Source organism: Lampris incognitus, chromosome 6 (genome assembly GCF_029633865.1).
Source record: "Lampris incognitus isolate fLamInc1 chromosome 6, fLamInc1.hap2, whole genome shotgun sequence".
NCBI classification, from domain to species: Eukaryota; Metazoa; Chordata; class Actinopteri; order Lampriformes; family Lampridae; genus Lampris; species Lampris incognitus.
Genome location: NC_079216.1, coordinates 9,643,441 through 9,668,393, shown reverse-complemented (window position 1 = coordinate 9,668,393; position 24,953 = coordinate 9,643,441). Strand labels below are relative to the sequence as shown.

The 24,953-nt window shown below is 43.0% G+C and overlaps 2 protein-coding genes across 2 annotated transcripts in view; both read right to left on the bottom strand.

The window, feature by feature from the left end:
* The window catches only part of anpeplb (alanyl (membrane) aminopeptidase-like b), a 33,865-nt gene extending 15,925 nt beyond the window's left edge, over positions 1–17,940 (bottom strand). Inside the window, exons 1-10 of the mRNA XM_056281195.1 lie at positions 17,206–17,940; positions 9,350–9,492; positions 8,641–8,777; positions 8,083–8,203; positions 7,668–7,822; positions 7,351–7,464; positions 4,767–4,910; positions 3,932–3,997; positions 897–962; positions 505–653 (exon numbers count right to left, since the gene is read on the bottom strand). Of these exons, the coding sequence (XP_056137170.1) occupies positions 505–653; positions 897–962; positions 3,932–3,997; positions 4,767–4,910; positions 7,351–7,464; positions 7,668–7,822; positions 8,083–8,203; positions 8,641–8,777; positions 9,350–9,492; positions 17,206–17,816 (1,706 nt within the window). The 5' untranslated portion in view covers positions 17,817–17,940. The remainder of the gene's footprint in view (positions 1–504; positions 654–896; positions 963–3,931; positions 3,998–4,766; positions 4,911–7,350; positions 7,465–7,667; positions 7,823–8,082; positions 8,204–8,640; positions 8,778–9,349; positions 9,493–17,205) is intronic.
* A 1,246-nt stretch (positions 17,941–19,186) lies between these two features.
* Positions 19,187–23,551, bottom strand: si:dkey-12e7.1 (uncharacterized protein LOC557553 homolog). Its single transcript, XM_056282523.1, has 3 exons — positions 23,503–23,551; positions 22,552–23,187; positions 19,187–21,303 (listed from the first exon to the last, which is right to left on the bottom strand). The coding sequence occupies exons 2-3, from the start codon at positions 23,080–23,082 to the stop codon at positions 20,716–20,718; spliced, it is 1,119 nt and encodes a 372-aa protein (XP_056138498.1). The 5' UTR covers positions 23,083–23,187; positions 23,503–23,551; the 3' UTR covers positions 19,187–20,715.
* Between the last annotated feature and the right edge of the window lie 1,402 nt (positions 23,552–24,953).

The window sequence follows — 24,953 nt, the reverse complement described above, 5'->3', positions numbered from 1 at the left end:
GCTGGACTGGCCTGGCTACAGCCCTGACCTGTCCCCAATAGAGAATGCGTGGCTCATTTTGAAACGCAAAATGCGACAACAAGGACCCTGTACTATCGCACACCTTAAGACTTGTTTGCAGGAAGAATGCAAAAGAATTACATCTGAAATGGTTCATCACTTGGAGTCTTCGGTCCCTAAAAGTCTTTTAAGTGTCGTGAAAAGGAATGGCAACATTACAAAGTGGTGAATGCTTTACTGTACCAACTTTTTTGGAAATATGCTGGAAGAATCAAAGTGTTTGTTTTGAAAAAGAAAAATTCATGAAGTTAAACATCAAAAAATGCGCTGTTGTGTTATTTTCAATGTAATACGGGTCAAAGATAATTTGCACATCACTGTTTTCAGTTATAATTTTAAAACATACCATACACTGCAGGAATGCCAATTAGGCAGAAAGAGAGGGAGCTGTTTTTCATACGAAAGACATCTGCACAGGAACTCGCTTGGCCATTAAGAACATACCTAGAGTCTGAGGTCTGATTGAACAGGAAACGCTTCTGGCTGATGGCTCCATTGTTAGTGTTTATAGTGATGACAGGATAACCCTTGTGATTGGTCCATGTGTCCATCAATGCGGCAACCTTGGTATTGCCATAATTTTCATCCACCGCCTGTAAAATGACACAAATGTTAATCAATTAATTATGTAAACAATTAATTATGTAAATGCCAAATAATGAAAAAATATTGGTCATGACATACTATGTGCTTATCGAGACCATTTTTTTTCAGTCTATGAAAACGCTCTGGTGTCTCTGGTCTCCCACTAGGAGCTTAGTTTGTTAAGAACGGCCCAAGTAGGACTCTTTAGATTCAGTGCATCTTCCCCCGTGTACCAAATGCAGAGACTTTACCTTTTGTAAATGCACCCACAGGTCTTCGTGGTCAGTGTTACCATACTTGAAAGCGTTGAGATACATCTATAAACAGACAAAGACATGCACAACACGCACAGATGGAGAGATGTCATTGATGACAAGATTTTATGTAATAATTTATTTTTTTTTGCCTTAAACATATATTTACTTTCACTGACGTTACGATGTGTGTACTTCTTACACCACTTTTTTATAACCAGGAGAAAATTAAATACCAAAATTGAGAGCTGGGAAAACCCCAAATGCTGCTGTGACAGCTGATCCCAGAAACATCTCATGTTGGCCATTTGACTGCACCTAAACATGAATTGGAGGTATGCATGCTCTATGTGTTACCACCGTATGACAGTGGTGTCAGTAGCTATGATGGCTGGTTCTTCCTCTATTTGCTGCTCAGTTTCATTGCATCTAAACCGACCATACGTAGGGGAGACCGGGGCATCTTGTCACAGTTTTCACACTCAGTACCTCATATCGCTACAAATTGCGTACCAAATGAAAGAACAAAGTCTCGGGCATATATTTTGTATTCATTTCATTTTCACATCTTATTTCTGTACAGTGTTATAGGCATTTAGATAGTGAGTGTGCACACGTGATGCATTGCCCCATCAGTAGGTAAGTTGTCACACTATGTGGGGTAAGATGTCACACTGGATTTTGCACCAAATAAAACAAGAACCAATTCATTGTTGGTTTTGTTTTGTTTTTTACTTCGTATTCAAAATTAAATTCAGCTACAGAAAAAAAAAGATTGATTAATCATTAAACTTGAATCAATCCTGGAACGTGGCAGTTAAATCAGTCCCAACTACAACAACTGGAAAATCATTTCAAACAAACTTTCAAATAAAACATGTTGGGGTGTCCGGGTAGCGTGGTGGTCTATTCCGTTGCCTACCAAGACGGGGATCGCTGGTTCGAGTCCCCGTATTACCTCCGGCTTGGTCGGGCGTCCCTACAAACACAATTGGTCGTGTCTGAAGGTGGGAAGCCGGATGTGGGTATGTGTCCTAAATGCTGCACTAGCGCCTCCTCCGGTCGGCCGTGGTGCCTGTTCAGGGGGAGGGGGAACAGCTTGATCCTCCCACGCACTACATCCCCCTGGTGAAACTCTTCACTGTCAGGTGAAAAGAAGCGGCTGGCGACTCCACATGTATTGGAGGAGGCATGTGGTAGTCTGCAGCCCTCTCCGGATCGGCAGAGGGGGTGGAGCAGAGACCGGGATGGCTCAGAAGAGTTGGGTAATTGGCCGGATACAATCGGGGCGAAAAGGGCAGGGGGGTTCAAAAATAAATAAATGAAAATAAAATATGTCTAGCATTCAAACAAATCTCAAGTCTCACTAGTCAGACTCATCGCCAGAATTGCAGTTCTGGCACACATAAATTGCCTTGCCAGGGGTGAACTCTTCGTGACCCCACTGTTTGCATTTCATGCACTGGACCCAAGTTTCTCTTGGATGGCTGTTCGCAAATGGCTTCACAAAAATAAGGCACAGGCGCTCATTGTCATCTGATGAAGAGACATCCGGAGTCTCTTTTTATATCTGCCTTCTTTTCTTTGGTGTTTTAGATTTGGTTCCCTACATTTCTGTTGGAATATAGTATTCTTTTTACCTTGTGCCTGCCTTTCAGCAGCAAGTGCCTCCTTCACTGGTGTGTCAGTCAGAATAGCGATTTTTCCTGTTTGTTTTTTGGTGGGCTAGTTTCCTTGGACCAACTTTTGGGTATGGCCAAATGTCCTCTGGAGTTGATTGGTGGGTGGAGCGGGCATTACTAGGCAAGGGTGAGGTGGTGCTAATGGGCAGGGCTGGGTTAGTGCTGGGGCCTGGAAGGGCTGGGTCCTGAAAGGAGCGATCCGAGACACAGGATGGTGCAAATGTTGTCTCCAAGAACACAACCCTGTTGTAAGGTTGAATCCCTGTCACCCGAAAAGCAAGCCTGGATATTCAGTGGGGTTGCAGCCAGAGGATATGCAACTGCCACAATCCCAGGGATGTCATAGATACTGATTGTTTTCCCTGGATTGTTCCTTATCCAGGAATCAGACACTGAGTTTATGTGCCTCTTCACTGGCCCATAAACTATTCGGTCCAATGGTTGCAGCCTATGAGTAGTGGGGTGGGAAGGAGAGCATAATTATGTCATTTTCTTTGGCAAAATTTAGTCCGTCAACGGAAAGAAGGAGTAAGCATGGCTTTTCCTTTGTACACTTGGCATGTTCAACCAAATGATTGAGGAAATCCACAGTGTGTTTCCTTCATCCAGCCAGAGGGGTTTGCTCCTCCTTTGCTGCCAAAGTGATCACGGAAGTTCACCCGAGGGAATATGAAGTAGGGGGGACTATTGTTCCCTTTTGCTGAGACTGCACATGCTAGCGTCACTAGGGTACCCCTTTCACCAGATGTCAGTGACCCCTACCTGTTTAAACCCGTGCCTGGCCACCAATTGGTCTGGTTTCTGCACAGTTGTCACACCAGTTTTATGCATATTCCAGATGTCCCCTGGTCCCGGTGAATGTCGGCCTAACACCTTCTCCAGATTGTCAAGAAGCCTCGACATTCTCTTTGTTAAAGGCGCTTGCCCTGGCAAGGCTAGTTGCCGCTGGCTTTCTGAGAGAGAGTGTAGGGTGCCACTCACTACTGGCTCTTTCTTTCTCAGCCCAGGCTGGTGGAAACTGCAGCTCCCGTGCCACTGCAGAGTCATAGGCTAGCTTTCTCAACCCCCGGTTGGTGACAAACCAAAACAGATGTCAAGTTGATCTCATAAGGTACTGCTCAAGCTGCGGCTCCGAGTCAGGGCTAAAAACCTCCCGTGGAGATTTATACCCTACCACCGCGGCTGGGACGGCTGTCTGACTTTCTATTTCAGCTGCAGTCTTACAGACCAAGTAGATGCACGGAACCAGTGTTCGCTTTTTTATGTAGCGTCCTCTGATGGTGAAAATATTAACAGTGTGACAACTTACCCGTGTGACAAGAAGGCCCGGTCTCCCTAATCATTACTTACTTTAATACCCCTGTGGAACACTCTTTCAGTCACAACGTCTTTCACCATCCTCAGTACAGTTGCCCCCTGCAGAGAGAAAACAATATGCGCTTGGTTGATTCACACGCTGCTTTTAGTGTTTCTGTCTGTGTTTGGTGCCTACCTATGTGTGCACACAAACGCATGCATTTGCTTTTGTGCATGTGTGTGTTTGAGTTTATATATATAAAATCCATCAGCTGTCAATGACAACTGACAGCTGATGATTGCTTATGGCAGGAAACGGGCTTGTACCGTCTCATAAAGAATTTACTCGACTCACCGGATTATTGTGCTCCTTATTTGCTGAGCACTTTCCTTACTGTTGTGTTTCTTTTAACAAAGTTATATATATATATATATATATATATATATATATATATATATATATATATATATATAATGATGTAGGGAAAAATGTTTAATACATAGCAGTACAAGCTTGTTTCGTGTGTCGTGCACTCATCAGCTGCTTATATATATATATGTATATATGTATATATGTATATATGTGTATGTGTGTATATATATATAATGTATGTGTATGTATGTGTGTGTGTATATATATAATGTATGTGTATGTATGTGTGTATGTGTATGTGTGTATGTGTGTGTGTATATATATATATATGTGTGTGTATATGTATGTATATATGTATGTATATATTATATATATATATATATAATGTATGTATATGTATATATGTCTGGCTCTGCATCTTGGTGTCTTCGTACAGCTGGCTGTGGTATTTTTCTTCTGACTGTGTGTGTGTGTGTGTGTGTGTGCATGCCTCTCTCTCTCTCTCTCTCTCTCTACCTTACAGTAGGTGATGTCATCAAACTGTTCAATGATCTGCACAGGAGTCTGGACTTCATCCTGATGGGCATTCAGAGGGTGAGATGAGGCCAGAGAGTCCCACTCGAAGGCAGTGTGGAGGTCGTTCACAACAAATATGTCTTTCTGGTGACAACAAACAATGACAGGACCACACGTGGCTCGTAAGACTTTGGGTGTCGTGTCTCCAGGCTACGTGAGTTTCTGGTGGTGTAAACATCTTTCACTTCTAACGATTTCCCTCCAACCAAATTGAACCGTTTTCTGTTATTTTGTGGAGATTATCTGGCATCAAAGTAAACAAGAGCACAAGGCTTTTCTGTTTCTCTAATGCGGATTTGTTTTACATTTACATTTCAGTGTGAGGTTAAAAGCAAAGTGTACCTTAATCTAGCCTGCAGTCTTCCCAGCAGGTCTAACGAGATGGTGGGGAGATAAACTTTTTATTTATTCAATTTTCATTTGATTTTTTTTTTTTGTCCCTGCATTTAGATCAAAATATTATTTCCTGGATTGCAAAAGATACCTCTTCCCCTGTGTCTTGAATCCTTTTTCATCGTCAGGCCAAACTATTTAAAGCGCCTATCGGCGACTTTGATTTGCAACACTTTTTATCATATTTTGTCAAACTCTTCCTACATCATGACGGCTATCAAGTTAGTGGCTGAACTGAGAAAGAAAAACATTCTCTGTGGCCGCCCTAGTCGCTAGGAGTGGGCGAATCGATCCCAACATATCGATACTACAGATACTACTACGTCTCGGTTCTGAAGATTGATTGTAGCGTCAATAGGATCGACACCCGTTTCAGTCTTTCTCTTCTACGTTGTGCCCATTTCATCACAGAGTAGAACCGTCTGTGCGAACAACCTTCTGTCGTGGCTAACGCATCTTAGTGCATGCACTCGTTTCCTCTCCATTGCGTTGGTCGTGTCGTGCACCCTGACTTGATTGCTGGGTTTCCGTCACATGGCTTCTGACCTGCGGTTTTACTTCCAGGAAGTTTTACCAGAAGTATCGGAAGTAAAACTTTTTTTCATGTTGGTACACTTTACAATAATAATAAGAATATATATATATTTGCCTTTAAAAAACAGTGCTGTGTTTTAATATACATGTGATTAAGTAATTAACAGTGGCAAGCAAAAAAGAAAAAAAATTGGCTTCATTCATTTATGTGGCACTTTTTTTACAAAGTGCCACATAAATGAATGAAGCCAGCTTTGCTTGCTTCATACACGCCTCAGTTGGGTCTCACAGGTCTACTACTACTACTTTCGGCTCCTCCCGTTAGGGGTCGACACAGGTCTCACAGGTGGCAGGTAGAAATTCTACCCAATGATTGCTAACCTTTGGTCAAGGCTCAGCGTTTTTGGTTTTTATTTCAAAAAAAAAAAATCCAGGTATTTATCGGTGAAAATCGGTAAATACCGAAAACGGCTGGGCCTTGCCTTTGGTAAATCATGTAGTGGCCATGAAAATATTATTTGGATTTAAGCTAGTGATGACGTATTCGCCTCATACATTATGACCCACTGCTCTCCCCATAGATGGAAGTACATAAGCCGCTTTTAATAATAAAAAGTAGCGGTATCTGGATCTGTCGGCAGTTCTGGCCCTGTATTACTTGGTATTGCCCGACTCTACTGGGTGCTGCAAATAGAGACAGTACATTTCCTCTGTTCTTCCTCCTTATCAACCAATCAGGGGACTTCCTTGCAAGCAAGTGTCTCCTTTGGTTCCTGCTTGCTGCCAATCAGTTTGCACGTTCACAAGGCTCTGGGGCAGAAGTGAAGGGGGGCAATTCCTTTGTAGTGTGCTTTCAAAATACAGCTAGCCTCATGCTGGCTTCCACCCAGGATCACTTGCCGCACTTTAACCCCTGAGGAATGTGTGATGGCGGCATACCTCATGTTCCTACAGACTAAGCATTGTTGTGGGATTACCTGTTTATAAGTACAGCTGCAGGACGACATGTAGGTACATTCTTTGTCATTTTGCATTACACATAATGAAGTTTTGGAAGGGGTATAACTGTGCGTGATGAATAGAGACAGGTTCTATTTTTGCATTGATTTAAGTGGAGGGGGGTGCACCTTTAATGTAGTATTGTTTTGTATATGTTTAATTTGATCCTAATTGCACATGTGAGTATAAGATAGAGCAGCAGCTTGTTAAGTAGGAGCAGTACATCATTATCTCTTATTAACTTCATGCTCAAAAACATTCAATGGTATACGAGTCGGCTTCTATTCAATGTCAGATTGCTGTAAATGAAAGCTGAGTAGAAAAAACTCCATGCTAGGTCACAGCAGCTAAAAACTTTCTTCATCTTTTTTTAGGCCTGTGATTAGCAGCACCATACGATGGTGAGGGGGTACATTAGCACAATTCCAAAGACCCCCGCCTGACAGAGGCCCTCAAAAAATATAAGAGCATGAGGTTCGTGACTTTTTATTCATAAATGTGATTTCTTTTCATGGGCCACTAAATCTTTGGCAGCCCCCCCGGATGTGATATTGTGCCATAGTTGAGGAGAGTGTGAAAAGCAATAGTCAGGTCTCACAATGTTCCAGTCAGGCTCCGTGTGTTCGACTGCCAGGTATGACATGTAGGTGGCGAAGCCCTCGTTCAGCCAAACTTCATTCCACCATTTCATTGTCACCAGGTTTCCAAACCACTGCAAGGAAAAAGCAAGAGTGAGGGGATTTTGGGTGCAAGGATACCTTGTTCAGCTAAATGCCCGAAATGTTAAATGGATCACAAATCATGTTCATTTTTTTCTTTTTGGTCATTTTTCCCCCCAAGTAAATAGGTATTTCTTTTTAAATCCAACGTATGTATTCAACGTATGTATGTACTCATATAATTGTACTGTCCAACCTGGTGGGCAATTTCGTGTGAAATGACCAAGGCAATCCATTCCTTGTTGAACGATGAGGAAATTTTGTCGTCATACAGCAGGGCCGTCTCTCGGTAAGTCACCAGCCCCCAGTTTTCCATGGCTGCAGGACCGAGGTCCGGCACTGCTATCTGGTCTGAAGGTATCATACAGGTTCATGCTCACTTCAACATCAGTTGGTCAGTACCTCCTCATTTTTCACATGCTTGATAAAAGAATTCCTTCACCTCTGTGCATTCTGACTGATCTAAAGAAATCATATAATCAGGCACCCTTTCTCGCGTAACATACTTATTAGTCAACACTTCGAACGGCGAGTTTGCTGATTGGTTTTCCGTTCATCTAGCCATCCCTCATCTTTCCACCCATCCATCATATTGTGACCCAATGCCATACCTAGCTTTGTCTGAGGATAGTCAATAGCAAAATAATCTTCATAGAACTTGAGAATCTTTCTAGTGATGATGGCTGCGTAGTCAGCATGGCCTGCCTCGATAGCTTCAGGACGAGCATATGTCTGCAAAAGCCAAAGATGCACGCGTGCACACACACACACACACACACACACACACGATAGTACATATATATATATATATATAGAGAGAGAGAGAGAGAGAGAGAGAGAGAGAGAGAGAGAGAGAGAGAGAGAGAGAGAGAGAGAGAGAGAGAGAGAGAGAGAGAGAGAGGAGAGGGGCAGCTTTATAAAAATCAAATACACATTTTAATCAGATTTAATTGGTTATGTGATTTGATAAGGCTGCCTACTAAAGAGAAAGAGCAGCTCCAGGAAATATATGGATGTTTTAAGGAAGTGGACAGATTGTTGGTTCACGTCGCAGTTTAGTCATGTCAACAAAATCTTTGATCAACTTTTCTAAAATTTAGCAAATTCACTTTTGAATGTTTGGAGAGGGGGGGGGGGAAATCATCCACAATCCCTGGCAGACCACATACGTTAATCTCCACTCGGTGTTGTGGGGATTCCTTAGGTTTTTTAAACTCTGACACTGCAATGGCAAGGAGGTATGTGGACATTCTCTTTGTCGGGTAGAACTGGGTCACAGTCCATTCATCATCTAAACTGCTGGAATCTGAAGAGGGGTTAAAGAAAAAAGCATTTTTAAACACAGGTTTTGTGTCAACTTGTACAGTGGTTATAAATGTACAATCGGATACAAAACAGTTAAACACATTTATAGTTAGGAGCAATATTTCAATCATTTCAGGCTGCGTAGAGGTCAAAATATGAAACAAGTCTAATTAATAAATACACTAAACTGTGACCACATGTTTTTTTTTTAAATGCAACTTTAAAAAGTTAGAAAATTGCCAAGACTGATTACTGAGTTTTAATGGGCAAACAAGTGTTATTCAGTCAAGTTGCCCGAGTTCATAGAAGGGATCATGAAAAACAAAGGGGTGAGTGAAATGGAGTCTTTCCTTTAAACATGCATCTGTAACACCAAGCGGCACAACAACACCAAAAACTACATGTTGTCCCTGCAGACACTTTATTCTAATGAAACAGTCAGGGTTTTACCCTTGCATAGGCTTCAACAGAGCAGCAATTACAGTTTAGGCAACAATTTGAATGAGAATGCATTTTGACATCAAACACTCACATACAAGCAGTATAATAAGTATGCTAATTTTTTTTTTTTACCTGCTTTTCCCCAATTTGCCAGTGCTGTAGTGTCTCGCCTATGGATGATGGTCACGTCAAAAACAGCTTTCATTGCTGGCTCGTCAAAACAAGGAAACATTTTTCTTGCGTCTGTGGGCTGCATCTGACTAATGACGAGGTACCTGTTAATATGAATAAAGAAATTCACCTGTCACTCATTATCAGTGCATAGTTATATGGTCAGCGATACACATGACGAATGAATCTAAAAGGAGCGTGAGTTGTGCAGAGAATTTCGTCGCTCTGACGTCACGCGGGTTCTACTGCGCATGTCGGCTGCGGTGAGGAAGCGGCCGGCGTTGTGCGGTCGCTTGCCAGAGTCGTTTTGACAAACAACACGCTCAAGTTTTACCGAATTCCGTCAACTCGCACCCCTTTTAAGGCCCAACCGGGGACGCCTTTGGTTGCAAGCGATCAGAAGAGGCGACTGGCGCGAGGAGCTAATTAAAAATGCCCGCATTTGCAGCGATCACTTCATAGCAGGTAAGCTAACGCTAGGCCTCAGCTAACAGGCTAATCAGCCATAACGTTACGTCGCTCGTTTTAACGTACAACAACAAACGTTAAATAACGTAATTATTGACTGCTATGCATATATAACTAACAATGTTTGCAAGCAACAGAGTAATTATGTTCAAGTTTGAGTTGAACTAGCTTAGAAGCTAACGTACCTTGGTTCAATTTTGCTAAAGTTGTGTTGCTGGTAACTTTCAACCTAGTAATGGTAGGCCAGTGACCTGTTCTGGTGTGTTAAGGTTTCTCTAAGTCACTGGAATACACTTTATTTGTACAGGAGAGGCATCTGAGGACTTCGACAGTCCTGACTTTGTCCCGTCTGTCTTCTCCCGCTCAACCCAGTCCAGCAAAGGGGATGCAAAACGTGATAGGTAAATATGGTCACTTCCTTGTGATTTGTTGTTCACTGTGGTCACCCAGCATGACTCGACATAGCATGACTCGACATAGCGTGACTCGAAGTGCAGAGAAGAAAGAGTGAATGATTTAATGTAGCTATATTTTTGTCAGGATTATCTGTTAGGCCAGATGGTTTCTGTTATGTCTACACTATCTCATGAACCCCTTTGAGGCGTGCTAACTGTTTTATACTAACTGCTTGCTCTCTTCTGTGTGTATTATTTATGAGAGAAAAAGAAGATGGGATGAAACCCCCACAGACGGCCAGACAATGAACATCAGTCCACAGAAGTTGTTGATGAGGCTGCATCGGAATCCACACCTGCTTCCCTCTCCCCAAATGATTGCGGAATGGAGCCTGGGGTGGTCCTTGCACTGGTAAGAACTTTTTTTTTAAATTTTTAATAAATTTATTTCTGATTTTCCCCTTTTTCACCCAATTTAGTGGCCAATCGATCCCTATTTTAGTTCAAACACCCACCCCCGTACTGCATGCGTTCGCCAACTGCATCTCGCCGGCCGGCAGTCTCGAAGGAGACGCCTCGCCACTTCCGTGACGAGGGGAATCCAGGCCGAACCACCGCTTTTTCCGACACACACAGAGACGCATTCATGTGACGAACACAAACCGACTCTGCCCCCCTCCCGAAGACAGCGTTGCCAATTATTGCTGCTTCATCGAGTCTGGCCATAGTCGGATCTGACGAGACCGGGGCGCGAACCCCGGTCCCCAGTGGGCAACTGCGTCGACACAAAGCCGATGCTTAGACCGCTACACCACCGCGGACCCGCTGGTAAGAACTTCTAACATCTTAACTATTGTACAGTAGGACAGTCACTACCAGGATTAATCAGGTTGTCTTGCTTATATATTTGTTGTGAAAAAGTATTTGGCCATGATTTTGTTTGGCACAGTCTGAATGATCACCCAGAGTGTAGCCGTTTCCCAGATATGAAAAATAGGACTGTGAAATTTCTACTTATCTTTATATCTAATCTCTTTTTCAGAAGCCACGGTCCTGAAGGCTCTCCATGATGACCTCAAACAGAAGTACAGCCAACTTTCTACCGAATGTGACAAGCTGCTTGTGGACATCAACAAACTCAAAGCCGAGAATGAACAACTAAAAGCAACACTCAGGAACACAGTCTTCCTTTAGCTCTATCAAATGCAAAGCAGCACAGGTTCTGTTTTTCACAGGTCTGACCAGTGTCATTTTTGAGTGGTTGCTCCAAACAGTTAAAGACAGTGTAGAGGTTGTGCGTGGCTCTCTGACCCTGTAGGACCATCTATTGGCTATCCTGATGAAACTCCGATCAGGACTCAGCAACAAGGATATTGCATTCAGATTTAATGTTACCAAATGTGACATCTCTAAAATTATGAGAAGTTGGCTCCCTGTTATGTCTCAGGTTTTGAAATCTCTCATCAAGTGGCCAAGCAAGCATGCAATATTAAGGAATATGCCCAAATGTTTTAAAGCTAAATACACGCATTGCAGATGCCTTATTGACTGCACTGAAATTTTTATTAACAGGCCCCGAGGCAGTAATCAACGGTCGGGTGACGTTCTTCCTGCAGCCAAGCTGCGCACGCATCCCCAGTGTTTGATAACAAATAAATCCTCTATATATTTCAAAATGTGGAAATTAATTACAAACAGTGGCGGCTGGCCAATAGAGGGCGCTATTGTGCCGCCCCACATCCCAGACCTTCATTGAAAAAAACTTAAAAGTACCCCTTCATTCAAAAAAGTGGTTCCGGGTATTCAGTAATGTAATAATCAGTAAGTTTGATGTGAATGTGAAGAGAGAGTGTGATGCGTGTGGTGGTGGGAGGGGAAGCATTTGTGCAAGAGTTTGTTGCATGTTGTGAGCTGGAGGGAGACATGTTGGAAATGAAGGAGTTAATAAGTAGATGTTGGAGAGGTGGGTTTGTTGACAGAATGGGATGGAGAGGATTGTGGTTGTTTGGGGTGGCTGGCAAAGTGAACGGATGTAATGTTAATTTATTAAATTGTGTTTGAAGCCATGCAAGGTTTGCTGTCAAGCTAAGGAGGAATATAGCCCGTTAGGAAAAGAGGAAAGCTGAGGTGTGGAATATTTTTAGGAGTATAATGGAAGGAGATATTCATATGTTGTACGGTTATGTTAGAGAAGAAGAGTTTGTTGGTGGATTTGTAGAGGGGAGCACTTTTGTTGTGATTGGGGAAGGAGGGGGGGTAATGTTGGATTTTAGTTCAACAGTATACTGTGGGTGGTTTATGTGTATTTTTGTTTGATTTCTTTGATTTGCTTGGGTGGGGGGGGTCTGTAGGCTGGAAGCCATGCCAAGGCCTACAGGTTACCTGACCATTTTCTGTTTTTGTCGACCTGTGTAGTAATCTTTGATTCTGTAGAGTTCGATGGGTTTGCAAAATGTTTTATTTCACTATTTGTTTGGTATAAATTTCACTATTCGTGCTGTATTTTCAATGTTTTTATTTCGACAGAATAAAAGAGAAAAAAAATATGGTTTTCTTATGTTTGCATCCCCTAAAATGTCTAGCCTTGACTATGCTGACTTGTAACTGTGCAAAGTGTCAGTAGAGCAGTGTTTTCACATTCCGCTACTCAAGGCTAGATTAGTACCCCCAGGAATCCCTGGGGGCGCACTGAAGCTAGTACCCCCCCCCACACACACACACACAAACACCACACCCCAGCCATTAAACCCCACCTTAATTATTATGAGCTTCCAGTCAAGCTGTCATGTCAAATCCACCAGATAATCACACACCTACTGGTCAAAGGCCAAACGACCAAGTACTGCCATTTCACTCACAAATAACAAGACAAGGAAACAATGGATTAAATTATCCCATGACAGTGTATGAGTCTACACTATGACAATATTTGTGTTCATGGAAAACCACCCAAGCAGACAGCACACCAGTTACTGATACATAATAACGTGACTGATTAGGAGCAGGCTTACAACAATGCCATCCTAAGGTAAACACACAGCACAGCTGAACGCAGGTTTCAAAATGAAGCTCACTAAGTGAGCAAGGCAACTTCACGCAGAACTGCAAAAACCAACTTGTAATGAACTTGACAAACTGACTCCAGTACAATACAGCAGCATCACACCACAGTGATGCAATACATGTTATGCAAACACCGTATCGAATAAACTCATCCACAAAAATCAAATAAACTCATCCAGAAACACATAATCACAACAGATAATACTGCTCAGTGCACAGACAACATAATCAAATGGTTCTTACCTTTATACCCCTAGCAGAGCCAGTTTGTAGTGTTGGATGCTGCACAATCACGAGGGGGCAGGTCAGATTAGAACGGCCGTTTACTTAACTCAACGATCATGTAGGCAGCCGTCGTTACATTGTGTCGCTAGCTAGCTGAGGCTGTGCATTGCTGCAACCGATGGTAGACGCTTCCAGGCTAGCGCTACTACTTGCTAGCTCGACATCCTCCAATGCCCTCCTCTTCATTTTGTTTAGCTTTTTTGAAAGAAAAAAAACTACTTATTAGCAGGACGGGTTTTTTTTTAATGTGGCCGCTTCTTTCACTTCCTTTTCCTTTCTTTTCTGTCTTTTGGCATCCCCTCTGGGCCTTTGGTTAACGCCGTCCATTTTCTGCTGCTTGGCAACCTAACTGGGTCAGGTAAAATGAATTCCACTGTTTTTAACCTCGACTTGGCTTAAGAAAAACTGATCTTGAATCTGTGCAAAGTAAGCCGCCTGCTCTCTATGCCCACCACCCTGACCATTAGCCAGTCTATACAGTGTATTGCTGCTTGCTCACCAGTCACCACTTGCCCAGCCATCTCACCAATCAATCGTGAGATTTAATTTTCTTGGAAACAAATTTGGATAAATATCAAGAGAATGGGTAAAGCTTTGTGTCATATATCTGTGGAGTCCAACATTAAAAAACAAAGCATACAATTTTTTTTCTCCCATTGCAGAGGGCCCTTTTACGCTTAGGGGCCCTGAGCCCCCTCATACCTAAGTACATGCCCAGGTTGCCTATAAGGTAGATCCGGCGTAGCCGCTACTGGAGGAGGAGCTGTGCACTTCCCTAAAATCTAAGATTCAAACATGCCCCGGGTAAACTAGATTTTGTACACCACAACACTGAAAGCCGATTGCTGCAAGCTAGCCTTGTATTTCAGATCACAATGCATGGGAACCTGTATCCTAAAGGCTTGGTGGGCTAAAGTGCATGTAATCCGAATGAGATATCAGGGGCTTTTGTTTGATTCCACAGAGTTCTCCATTACAACATAAAATCAGATAACAATGGTCTTTAACAAACACTATTGTAAGAATGATACTTTGTATCTCTTTATTTAATAAATTGATGAAAATTCATACTGACAATAATGTAGCCCACATGCCTTAAGCACATGGGCATAAGCATAACCACATATGCACATCAGCACATGGGCGTAAGCACGTGCCTTCTGTGCATATACCGGTGTGCAATAAAGAGTGCAGTTTTTACAGCTAAAAAGAGCTTTCAGAAAACTAAAATACATTAAATCCCAGCTGAATAGTAATACAATTTGAAATATCTGAAATTATCCAATTTGTAATATATATATACTTCAAGGGGGACGGGGGAGGGAGGGTCTAGTTGGGACAGCCATCCTGATGGTGGGCGGGACTTAAAAAAATCACATTCACCCATTAAACTGTAGCCGTAGAGCTACATATAATCAACCATGAAAGATTGTCCAACAGTTAGTATATTCAAAAACTAGTTGAGAGCTTGGAAAATGACATGTCTCTGGTCTTATGCTGCAGTTTTGTGATAATACTCCTTTTGATGTACTATAACACAACGTATACATATTTAGTAAATGTTTTCTTTGACTTTTGAATGTTACTTCTGTACTTGTACTTTTGAATGTTCATTCCCTACAGTGTCCATAGAACATTATTTACTATACATGTCATGAATTTCAAGCCAAAAAGCACACGCTGCAGGTCAAACTGGAGTAATTTAGTATGTGTAAAGAAGGAAATGTAATAATTCACACACTCTTATTATTCCATATAACAATAATATTGGCATGTCGTTAAGAGGGTGATTATCTACCACATAAATGGTCATTTTGACTACAGCAGCACAAAGCTGAAGCTAATGAGTTTATACATACTAATGGTTTTTGATTAAGCTATATCACATAACGCCATTAACCGAAAGGGGTTGGGGGGGGGGGGGGCGCAATTTTGCAAAAGGTTGGTTTTTCTCAATTTCTTCAACGGGGGTGTGGGGGGGGGGTTGTGTGGCTTTCCCTTGCATCTTCCCTCAAATAGACCCCTGCATGTCCCAAAGCAGTGTCTTCTTAATCTTTTGACATTCAACACTACTGATGTTCTCTTTTGTCAAATTGTTCAAAGAGGGGCCTTTTTTACTTTGGGAATGCCAGTAGCAATGCCACCTTCAGGGACAAAAAGCTGCTTGTATTTCACATGACTGTAGATGTGGACCCCTGCAGCCCATGGACCCCTGAGTAACATGCCAGAGCGGGTGGATAAAAAGGAAAGATGTACTTTATGATACAAGTTAGCGATGAATCTCCAAGGCCCAGAGGAATATTTTGTTTCATTCTTTCACGTATTCTGGGACAGGACAAAGTATAAATCAAGCAAAATACTGTGTTTGCAGACCCTTACTAGTTATGCTGGTTGTATAAACACACACACATCCACTAAATGACTTCATATGCTGTTTCGATTCAGTTTACCCAATAGTCCGAACGACGTCGTGAATGGGTTAAACACACAAGGGAGTAGTTTGAACCATAAAGCAGTAAACGTTTAATCACCTGGGATGAAACCATACCAGTCATATTAGCAATCATCAACCTGGAAAAATTCAGGAGTCCTTGGAGACCAAAGATATCTGATGAGGTTTGACGTGAACGGCAAATCAGTGGTTATCAATATTCGCTATTCCAAGTCAGGTTTTGTACAAATGGCATTCCCTTTTTTTCTTTTTACATTTTGTTTGGTTTGCCTGTTTTTATACTAAGTTTTGCAGTTGTGGTTTAGTTAGTTTTGAACTTCGGCCCACCTTGTTGATACCCACACATTGGGTAAGTGTCGGTCATCCAATGGACTGCACCACACAATATATTGGTCTGAATTTTTGATTTATCTGTTTATTTATTTATTTTGCTCTGGCACAATTCAAGACTAATTGTGTTACAAGTTGACAAAGAGGGGTCCTAACCTCCCAGAACCAAGGGGGCAGCTTAGCCCATAAACCAACCAGTTCAATATACGATGCACTAAAAATCTAGACAACGTTACCTAAGACTAGTCATTAAATCAATGTGTAACGGCAGTGCAGGGTTTTTCTTGTCACATTTTTGTCCTTAAACGAGTCAGTCAGCCCAATTCATGTATTTCGTCACAGCTTGGTGGCCAGTTTTGTCACCTAGATTTTACTTGGATGGCTAACACATCCGGATGATTTTACTAATAATCAAAGAGAAGTCTGTAAATTAGACAGCGTGTTGCCCTCGTGCGTGTCTCCTGAGAGTGTCCCTATTATATCCAATGACTTCTTGATTGGGATTTGGTCACCAGCATACGCAAGTCATCAGTGTAGCATGTTCTGTTGTCCCACACAACAGCAACTCCTCTCATTTTCTGATAGGCATACTAATTAAAAACCCTTACGTTTTTCATCCTGAATATGAGAAATAATACTTCGGTTGCGTTCCGAAAGACCCAACACTACTATTCACCTCCTGGCCCCTAATATATCCCATCATTGTCTTTGCCTTCATTGTTTTTTCTTGCTAGTGTTGCTTCATTATTTACACACATTTAAAGGAAGGTTTTGCTCTGTGAATAACGCCTTCACCGTGTATCGTTTTATTATTTTTCCCTTACCTCTCTGTGTTGTCTCCATCGATCGGGTCCCCTTCGTTGTATCTGCTTACATAGAGTCCAGCCAGATCGTTCATCAAGTCCCCCTCAAAGGCCACAAAGAGACTATAATTCCCTTGTTCCTCTAGGACCTCACCCAGCTGGATCTCAAGAAAGTCACTCTCATCCTCATGATGCTTCATGCCACTGACAGTTATCTCTTCCTTTGTGTCTCTGTTTGTCACCTTTACCCCATGAAGTGTCAGGTCCTTGCTGTGGAGGAAAATGGTCTTGGTTTTCTGGACGCAGTGGAAGTCCACAGTGGAGTTTCCAGTGAAGATAAAGGTCTGGTTGGGGCTGGTGACGTTGACGACCTCGGTGATGCGGGTGTAGAGGTGAGGCTGGAGGTACAGCTTGTAGCTCTCAGGTACCAGGTTCCCCGGCAGCCGCATATTCAGCGGGGGTCTTGTTGGGAACGGTGTGGTGGGTGGGAAAGTTGGACGCGGTGTCGGGGGAGTCTCACCGATCTGAATCTGGTACACGGCTACCATGGTGATAACGCCGGCGATGGCCGAGACGGTCAGGATAACGGAGATAACGGCAAAAACCTTGGATACGTACAGTTCTTTCACCATGATGCCGATTTGACTCTAAGAGAGGAGTTGCGACTACTCGACAGATGAACCTGAGCTCCTATGTCCTTTGGCCCGTAAAACTGTTCAAGTCCAAGTAAACTCCCTCCCATAAACAGGGCTTGGCCTTGGCAATTATGGGGCCGTACATAGATTAAGCATTAACTTGGACATCAAGGAAGGAGCAAATAGTACAAGCTGTCATAGGAGGGAGATAGGCTGGCTGTTAAATAATAAGTCATATATCCTTTCACACATCTGGAGATTGTTAGTTTGGTCTTGCCACTAATGCAGGGGTTAGGTAAACCTCAAGCAAATGTCTCTCTTCACTCTATCCTTTCCCAACCATCACACAGAGTTATGCAGACATGTGTGTAATCATACACACATATAAACATGCACACACTCATACACTCCCCTTTCAAAAACATAGCACACTCATATCCTCACATAGTAACACCCCCAATCCTGAGGAAAAAAAAAATCATTATGCTGCCACAGACGTAAGGTAAATGTTGAAAAATAATCTTTTTAAGAGTTACGAGAATGCCAGCAGCAGTGTCGGTGGGATTGCACCTCTGGGCTCTGGATCCGATTCTAAAACCGAGGGTTGGAAGAACTGTAGCTCAACACCCTGGAAAACGGGCTCATGGCACATCTGGAGTTTCAGTGTTCCTTCCCACATGTCCCACTGCCAGGTCCCATCTCAGGGCAGGTCGGTCGGTCCTGTGTGCCCTGCAGTGTCTGAAACTAATGGGGCCTGTACAGATCCTAGGCTCTCGAGGACCTCCCCAGCAAATGTGAAGCACATGTCAGGAGGAGTGATGAGGGATTTCTGGATTTGTGGGGAGGCGGAGGAAGAAGAGGAGAGAGAAATGGCAGTGGGGTGTGTGGGGGGGGGGGGCAATAGAGAATGGAATGATTTGGAATCCCATTATCAATTGGGACTCCACCCCTAGATATAAACAAGCGAACACACACACGCGTTCCTCACCTCAGGCGGGAACATGTGCAGACTGGAAACATTCTATGGGAGATATTGAGACGGGCGTGGTGGATATTTGCACTGAGAACAGATGTTCCACTGACAGGAGTCAAAATGATCAAAACATACTGACCGTGCTGAAACAATAAGATGCCAAAACTGTAAATTGTAATAGGAAAAAGAGCGGAAGTAGTAAGGCTGGACCCAGGTGGAAAAGTTGCCAAGAGAGGTTGCATCCTTGTTTCGTGTTGCATGATCAGCATTAAAGGAGTTGTTTCCGGCGCTCTGATGTACATGATAGTGATTACATTTAACTCTGAACACAATAGAGATAATACAGTAATGTTTGAACTCTTTTTTTTTTTTCTCTTTACAAATTTATCATTGAGATAACATGAAAACTTGACAAAATTTGAGGACAAGCAATCTTCCAACAATAATGATTTGAAATAATTATTTGAAATAAAAAAAAACAAAAAAATTGCATTTTAGTTGGGAGGGCCTTTGGTCACTTTTCAAAATACCATATAATTTAACATGGAAACTTTCAATTCAAATGAAGAACTAGAAATCTTAGTAAGGATACCTTACAACACTTAGTAGCTAGTCACCTTATAAATCGAATATTCAAGTTATCGGGTTATAATTACCACCAGTGTCATGTGAAGCAAAACTACCTTAAAAAAAACACCCTCATGAAAAACTTCCACAGTGGCGATGAAATGCTTACTCACTGCATCAGAGAGGAGATATCAAAAATTGTAATATATCTTCTATACAACTTTTCAACTGTCATGGAATGAAACAAACTATTTACACACACGTCTAACAAATTCCCTGGTAAATGCTCTCCTTGGAGTAGAAATATCGCCCGACTATATTCAAACCCAAAACATGAAAAGGTCTACCCTTTCATAATATGAAAAAAAGTATGAAATTTTGTCACAGAAAAGGTGACGTCGAGTGATTTCACCAGCCTTATTACCAGACCCTCCTTCCCACTATCGCTCACAAACCAGCCTGTGTGGAGTATGTATGTGTTTTGATTAGGAAATAATGTCTCACCATGAAGGACAAAAGACCTTTGAAGCCTGAATTGATAGTTTACTGTCTTCAGCGAAAAAGAAAATCCATGGCTGGTTCATGTTACACAGGACGCAAGACAGAACATATACAAAGATTAAATAAACACTGCATGATACTCAAATAGAGCACAAAAATGCATGGCTGCACACATACACCCACATTATAAACCATAAAATGCAAAATATATTCAGGTAGGCAATGACACAGGACCAAGTCAATATGGTCATTTGTCCTTTGTGTAGACCACAGTGGGAATGGTCTTTCACCTGAGGGTCCTGTATCTCCAGCTGAAGAGGAAAATGGCGAGGTGAAGTTGGAATGAGTGATCTGGTCGGGGGGGGGGGGGGGTGCAAGTGCTTAAAGTGTCATTCCTGTGGTGATGATATCTAGTGAGTTAGGAGGAGGGAGATCAGCTATCTTTGAAGCAGTGCTTGTCAATCTGTTGCTCATTCCAGAAACTCTAGAAATCTCAGATGAAAAAAAAAACTTGTATCATACCCAGGAATATAGAGGTATACCCCCTCACAAGCATGTCCTCACTCAAAATGACACCATCCTAAGAGTAAAACATTTATTTTTTTATTTAATATTACTCTTGATGGAGAACTCTGAACTATTTTAACATAGTTTCATCACTAATGTCTTGTACAATATCATTTGGGGGAAAAATGCTTTAGGTGAGAAACTGCAATCCTTTACTACAACACAGAGGCAAAATAAATTGAAGCAAATCTATTAAGATCCATTGGTCTATTTGACAATTGTCACAAAAGTGCGGTGGTGAACTGAAGCCTCAAAGCATCACTGGAGCATCGAAGGCTAAGCAGTAGATTACCAGAGCCAGGTGTCTAGATGCTGGACACAGTAACATGACTGTTCTAGGATGGCAGACAGCTCCCCATAGCTCTCTTCCCTCCATGTGGGCAGCAGTCTCTCATTATTGAGGGCCTGAAGCTTTGGTGTTCCTTCCCGCAGCACATGGTAAAGACATGGCCACCTGCTCTGAATCCTTAGCCTAGTCCTCCGGTCCAGTGTGATGCCACGGAAAATCTTCTTGGCCCGAAGTTCACGCAGCACAGGCAGCTTCAAGCATGAGAAGACCAAGCCCCTGCTGGATGAGACGTCCAGGAATTCAAGGGACAGCGACTCCAGCGTGTAGGAGATTCCCAGGTTCCTCAATGGCACCAGGATGTGCAAAGTGAGAGACTTTAAGTTGGGTAGTGATTTGGTTAGGGTTTGCAGCGCTGAGGGAGTAACTCCCTTGAAAACCCAGAAGTACTTGAGCTCAAGGACACGCAGATGCTGGAACTGGGTAAGCAACGAGACGGACAAATCAGACCAGTCAAAATGTAGTCTCATCTTGGCGATGCGAGGGCAGCTGTGGGTAAACTTGGTCAGCAGCTCTTGGAAACTATCCACCTGTCAATCAAACAAACAAATGACTAACATTTAATATAAGTTTTGCAACAAAACAAATATCATACAACATCTAGACAGAACATATAGATATCATACATCACAGATAAAAGAAACTAATCCTCACAGTGGTAAAAAATATAGTGATGATGAATTCACACTGAAAATGGTGAAACCACCTTGCACTTCTGCCTGCTATTATCCACCATCTGTGTGCATGTCATCGTGCCAATAGGCATATCTGTTGTATATTTTAATGTCCAGTTAAACTGAATTTGATAAGTCAAAATAGCTAATATAAGATCAACAAGAAAAGAGATGTTCATGGTATGTATAAGTTTGCTCTGTACATTATTTTTTACACACCAGAAAGGCTGACAATTTCTGCCACTTTTCACCAGAAGGCATTTCTTTTGTCTATGTCTGTGTAGCATCAGTATATAGAAAATCTCAGAAGACCTGACACAGGTAATTTGTTGTAAGGGTAAAAGCAAACTTATGGTTGCAAGGGACGAATTTGCACAGTGAACACTTCCCTGAAACCCGAGTGGTTGCCACTGCACAAGTTTCCCACGCTGTGGAATCACAGATTACTGATTTCAACTTTTTCTCACCCACCACCAGCTTGCCCCGTGCCTCCAGGTATAACGTCATGCTCTGTGCGGCGGTTCACCGCATCCATTGAGGATTCACTTTTCACCACTTCACCATAAAGATTGGGTAAAATATAATGCGGGGCCTTTGTTTTTATACTGTAATCTCAGTGTTTTAAACTTCTCACATGTCTCCATGAAAGGTACAAAAATGGGTTGTCTTGAGCACCCCAAAAGGCCCATAACGTCAACTGACACAATGTTCCTATTTTTGACACTAGCCTATCAAACTTGAGGAGGCAACTGGTAAAATTTGCAACAATAACACCGAGTATTAGGCTCAAGAGACAAAGCCAAAAGAAGTTGTTTTCATTAAAATAATGTTTTTTGTTTTAGGCAAAGATAAAGTTCAATTTACATTATCTTTTGAGTACCTGCAACTCCATGTCAGTAATACTTGGGTTAAATTTGACACTTAAGGAACTAACTGCACAGGGTAGCCTTTTGTGGAGAGACCATGATTATGCATGTATACTAAAATGTTCAAGAGCTAGAGTCATGTTAGTTTGGGTATGTTGTTTCTGGCCATGGGCTTATAAAACGAGGGGCATCCTGTTAAAAAAAAAAAAAACATGATAAAACTACCAAACCAGACTACCTGGTCCATCCTAGTAATGCTCTCCTGGTGGGAGCCGGAGCTTGAGTGGACTCTAAGGTCCAGGGGCTCGAGGAGGGTGAAAGTCCAGTTGAGGTCCAGTTGGCTGAGGTCTCTGCAGTGGACATTGTCCAACAGGTGGCTCAGCAGCTCCGCCCATTTGTTGCACCTATCCCCCAGGTCGAAGCTGGCCTTCAGGGTGAGCAAGCTGGCACGACGGGAAATGAGATGGTGCGTGTAGTGGTGAACCCAGGCTCTCCATCGCTCAAATTCCCGATTGGACACAAGCAGCCCCTCCTGTCCTAGATGGAAGACCCCGCGTCTGGAGTAGTCTGCCACCCTCCACAGCTTCCAGGAGCGGACGAGGCAGCTCCAGCTGCAGCAAACCAGGGCGCAGCTGCACTTGTCGACCTCATTCAGGAAGGAGAGGATGTGGAGCTGGCACTCCACCGGCAGAAAGTTGAAGGGGAAGAAGTCGTCCAGTGATTTCCTCCGGCTGTTCAGAGACACCAGGGGCCTCTTCCTCGGCGACATGGTGGGAGCTTGAGAGAGGAATGTTGGCGGTGGTCGGTGGAGCTCAGTCTATCCGCCGTGAAGTCTTGCGGTCCAGCTTAGCCATTCATACCTCCGGTCGGATAGCTGGGGGGGGGGATGAGAGGAGAGGGGGGGGGCTCAGCATTAATATCTGAAACACAAATGGATGTGACGGGTGAATACACGGCTCGGTCGAGACAACGTAGAACCAAGGGCCAGAGATGGGCCACAGAAGAGCCACAGGGCGACTCCCAAGTCAAATGGGGTCGCCCGACCCGAGCTAGCCAAGTCGTGCGAGTCGCCGACACGGCGCTCGATTAGCAAGCGCGCTTCGGAGGCTTGGGTCAGATTCATCGATTGATCGATGCTACAAGTGATTGCGCTGCGCCATTGATCAGATATAGGTAGCAAAGGCGTTACCTTGTCGTGGGCTGAACCAGGCTAGTTAGGTCAACTAACCGAATAGGCTGCGTCTTCGGCTTTAACCCCCCCCCCGTCTAGTTTTACTGGACAGCAGAGGAGAGCTTCGGCTTATAGCCAAGCTATTTGGGTTGTCGTGCAACCAACAAGCTGTTTTTTAACACATGCTACGTTGTTGCGTAACGTAGATTAAGAACAAACTAAAAAATATCCCAAGACAACACGTGAAGGCCAGTTCCCCAGCTGAGCCGTATTGTTGTTGTCGTTTTGTGCTGACGTCATCAACGTGCGCCGCGGTTGGCGTCGTTCGCGCGCTGGCAGCGCCACCTTTCGGATTGTCGTTTCAACAACGCGTTCCAACTTATTTTCGCGATCTGTGCCGGTGATGGTGTACAATAGTATTCATATTTGTTGTAATGGTGAGCTGACGTTTTCCCCACTCGTTCCTTGCAGCACTTTTGTCCTATACTAGACTTTATCACATTAGCATAGCTGTAAAATAATAACGAGGCAAGAGACGAGCGCCGTACGTTTTCAACTCCTTTCTTTTTAATCTCACTTCTTCATCACCCTCAGCACCGTACTACTCAGCAACAATCATTAGGCTACTGCGCCCTCTGGTGGCGTGGTGGTATTGCAATGCATGAACAATGAATGAACCGACTACACAACAACTTTCTGCTTTATCCGTCCTTCCATCCGTGCAGTGGGTCCTCCTCCCAGGTCTCCGTGGTGTCCACCTGGACGCTGCTTGGCATTCCCCTCATCACATTTTCTTATTATATATCTTATAAATCCATATAATTTTTGTTATCCTGTTTTGTTTTTTTGTTTTTTACATGGTGATCCTGGTCGCGTGGCTTGGGTCCTGGGCTTTTCTGGTGGCGTCTGGACACTGCTTGGCATCGTGCGCATCATACGCGTCATACATTTTATAATTCTGTTATCCTCTTTTAATATTGTGTTCTGTAAATTGTGAAAACACAACATCCATTGCACATTGTCTGTCTTGGGAGTGAGATCCCTCCTCTGTTGCTCTCCCTGAGGTTTCTTCCTATTTTTTCTCCCTGTTAAAGGGTTTTTTTTAGGGGGTCGTTCCTTATCCGATGAGAGGGTCTAAGGACAGGATGTTGTGTTGCTGTTAAGCCCGCCGAGGCAAATCTGTAATTTGTGATATTGGGCTATACAAATAAAACTGACTTGACTTGACTTGATTTCCATCCATATCTGTTTAATTCAAATCAGGGTCACAGGCATTAGGCCTGAACAGTCACTTCTTCTTTTCTTTTTTTTTTTTTTTTTTTTACATGTGCATTTTCATTTAACCTGAAATTAAATTCAGGACCAAATGCGGTAGATGTAAATGTAGTAGGAAAATGATAAAAGTACTTAGTAGATTGATCCTGTGTGTGTGTGTGTGTGTGTGTGTGTGTGTGTGTGTGTGTGTGTGT

Coding starts and splice junctions, on each gene's coding strand:
- si:dkey-12e7.1 (XM_056282523.1), bottom strand. CDS start 23,082: ATGTCGCCGAGGAAGAGGCCCCTGGTGTCTCTGAACAGCCGGAGGAAA. Junction 21,304..22,551: donor GCATTACTAGGATGGACCAG/GTAGTCTGGTTT, acceptor TTTGATTGACAG/GTGGATAGTTTCCAAGAGCT.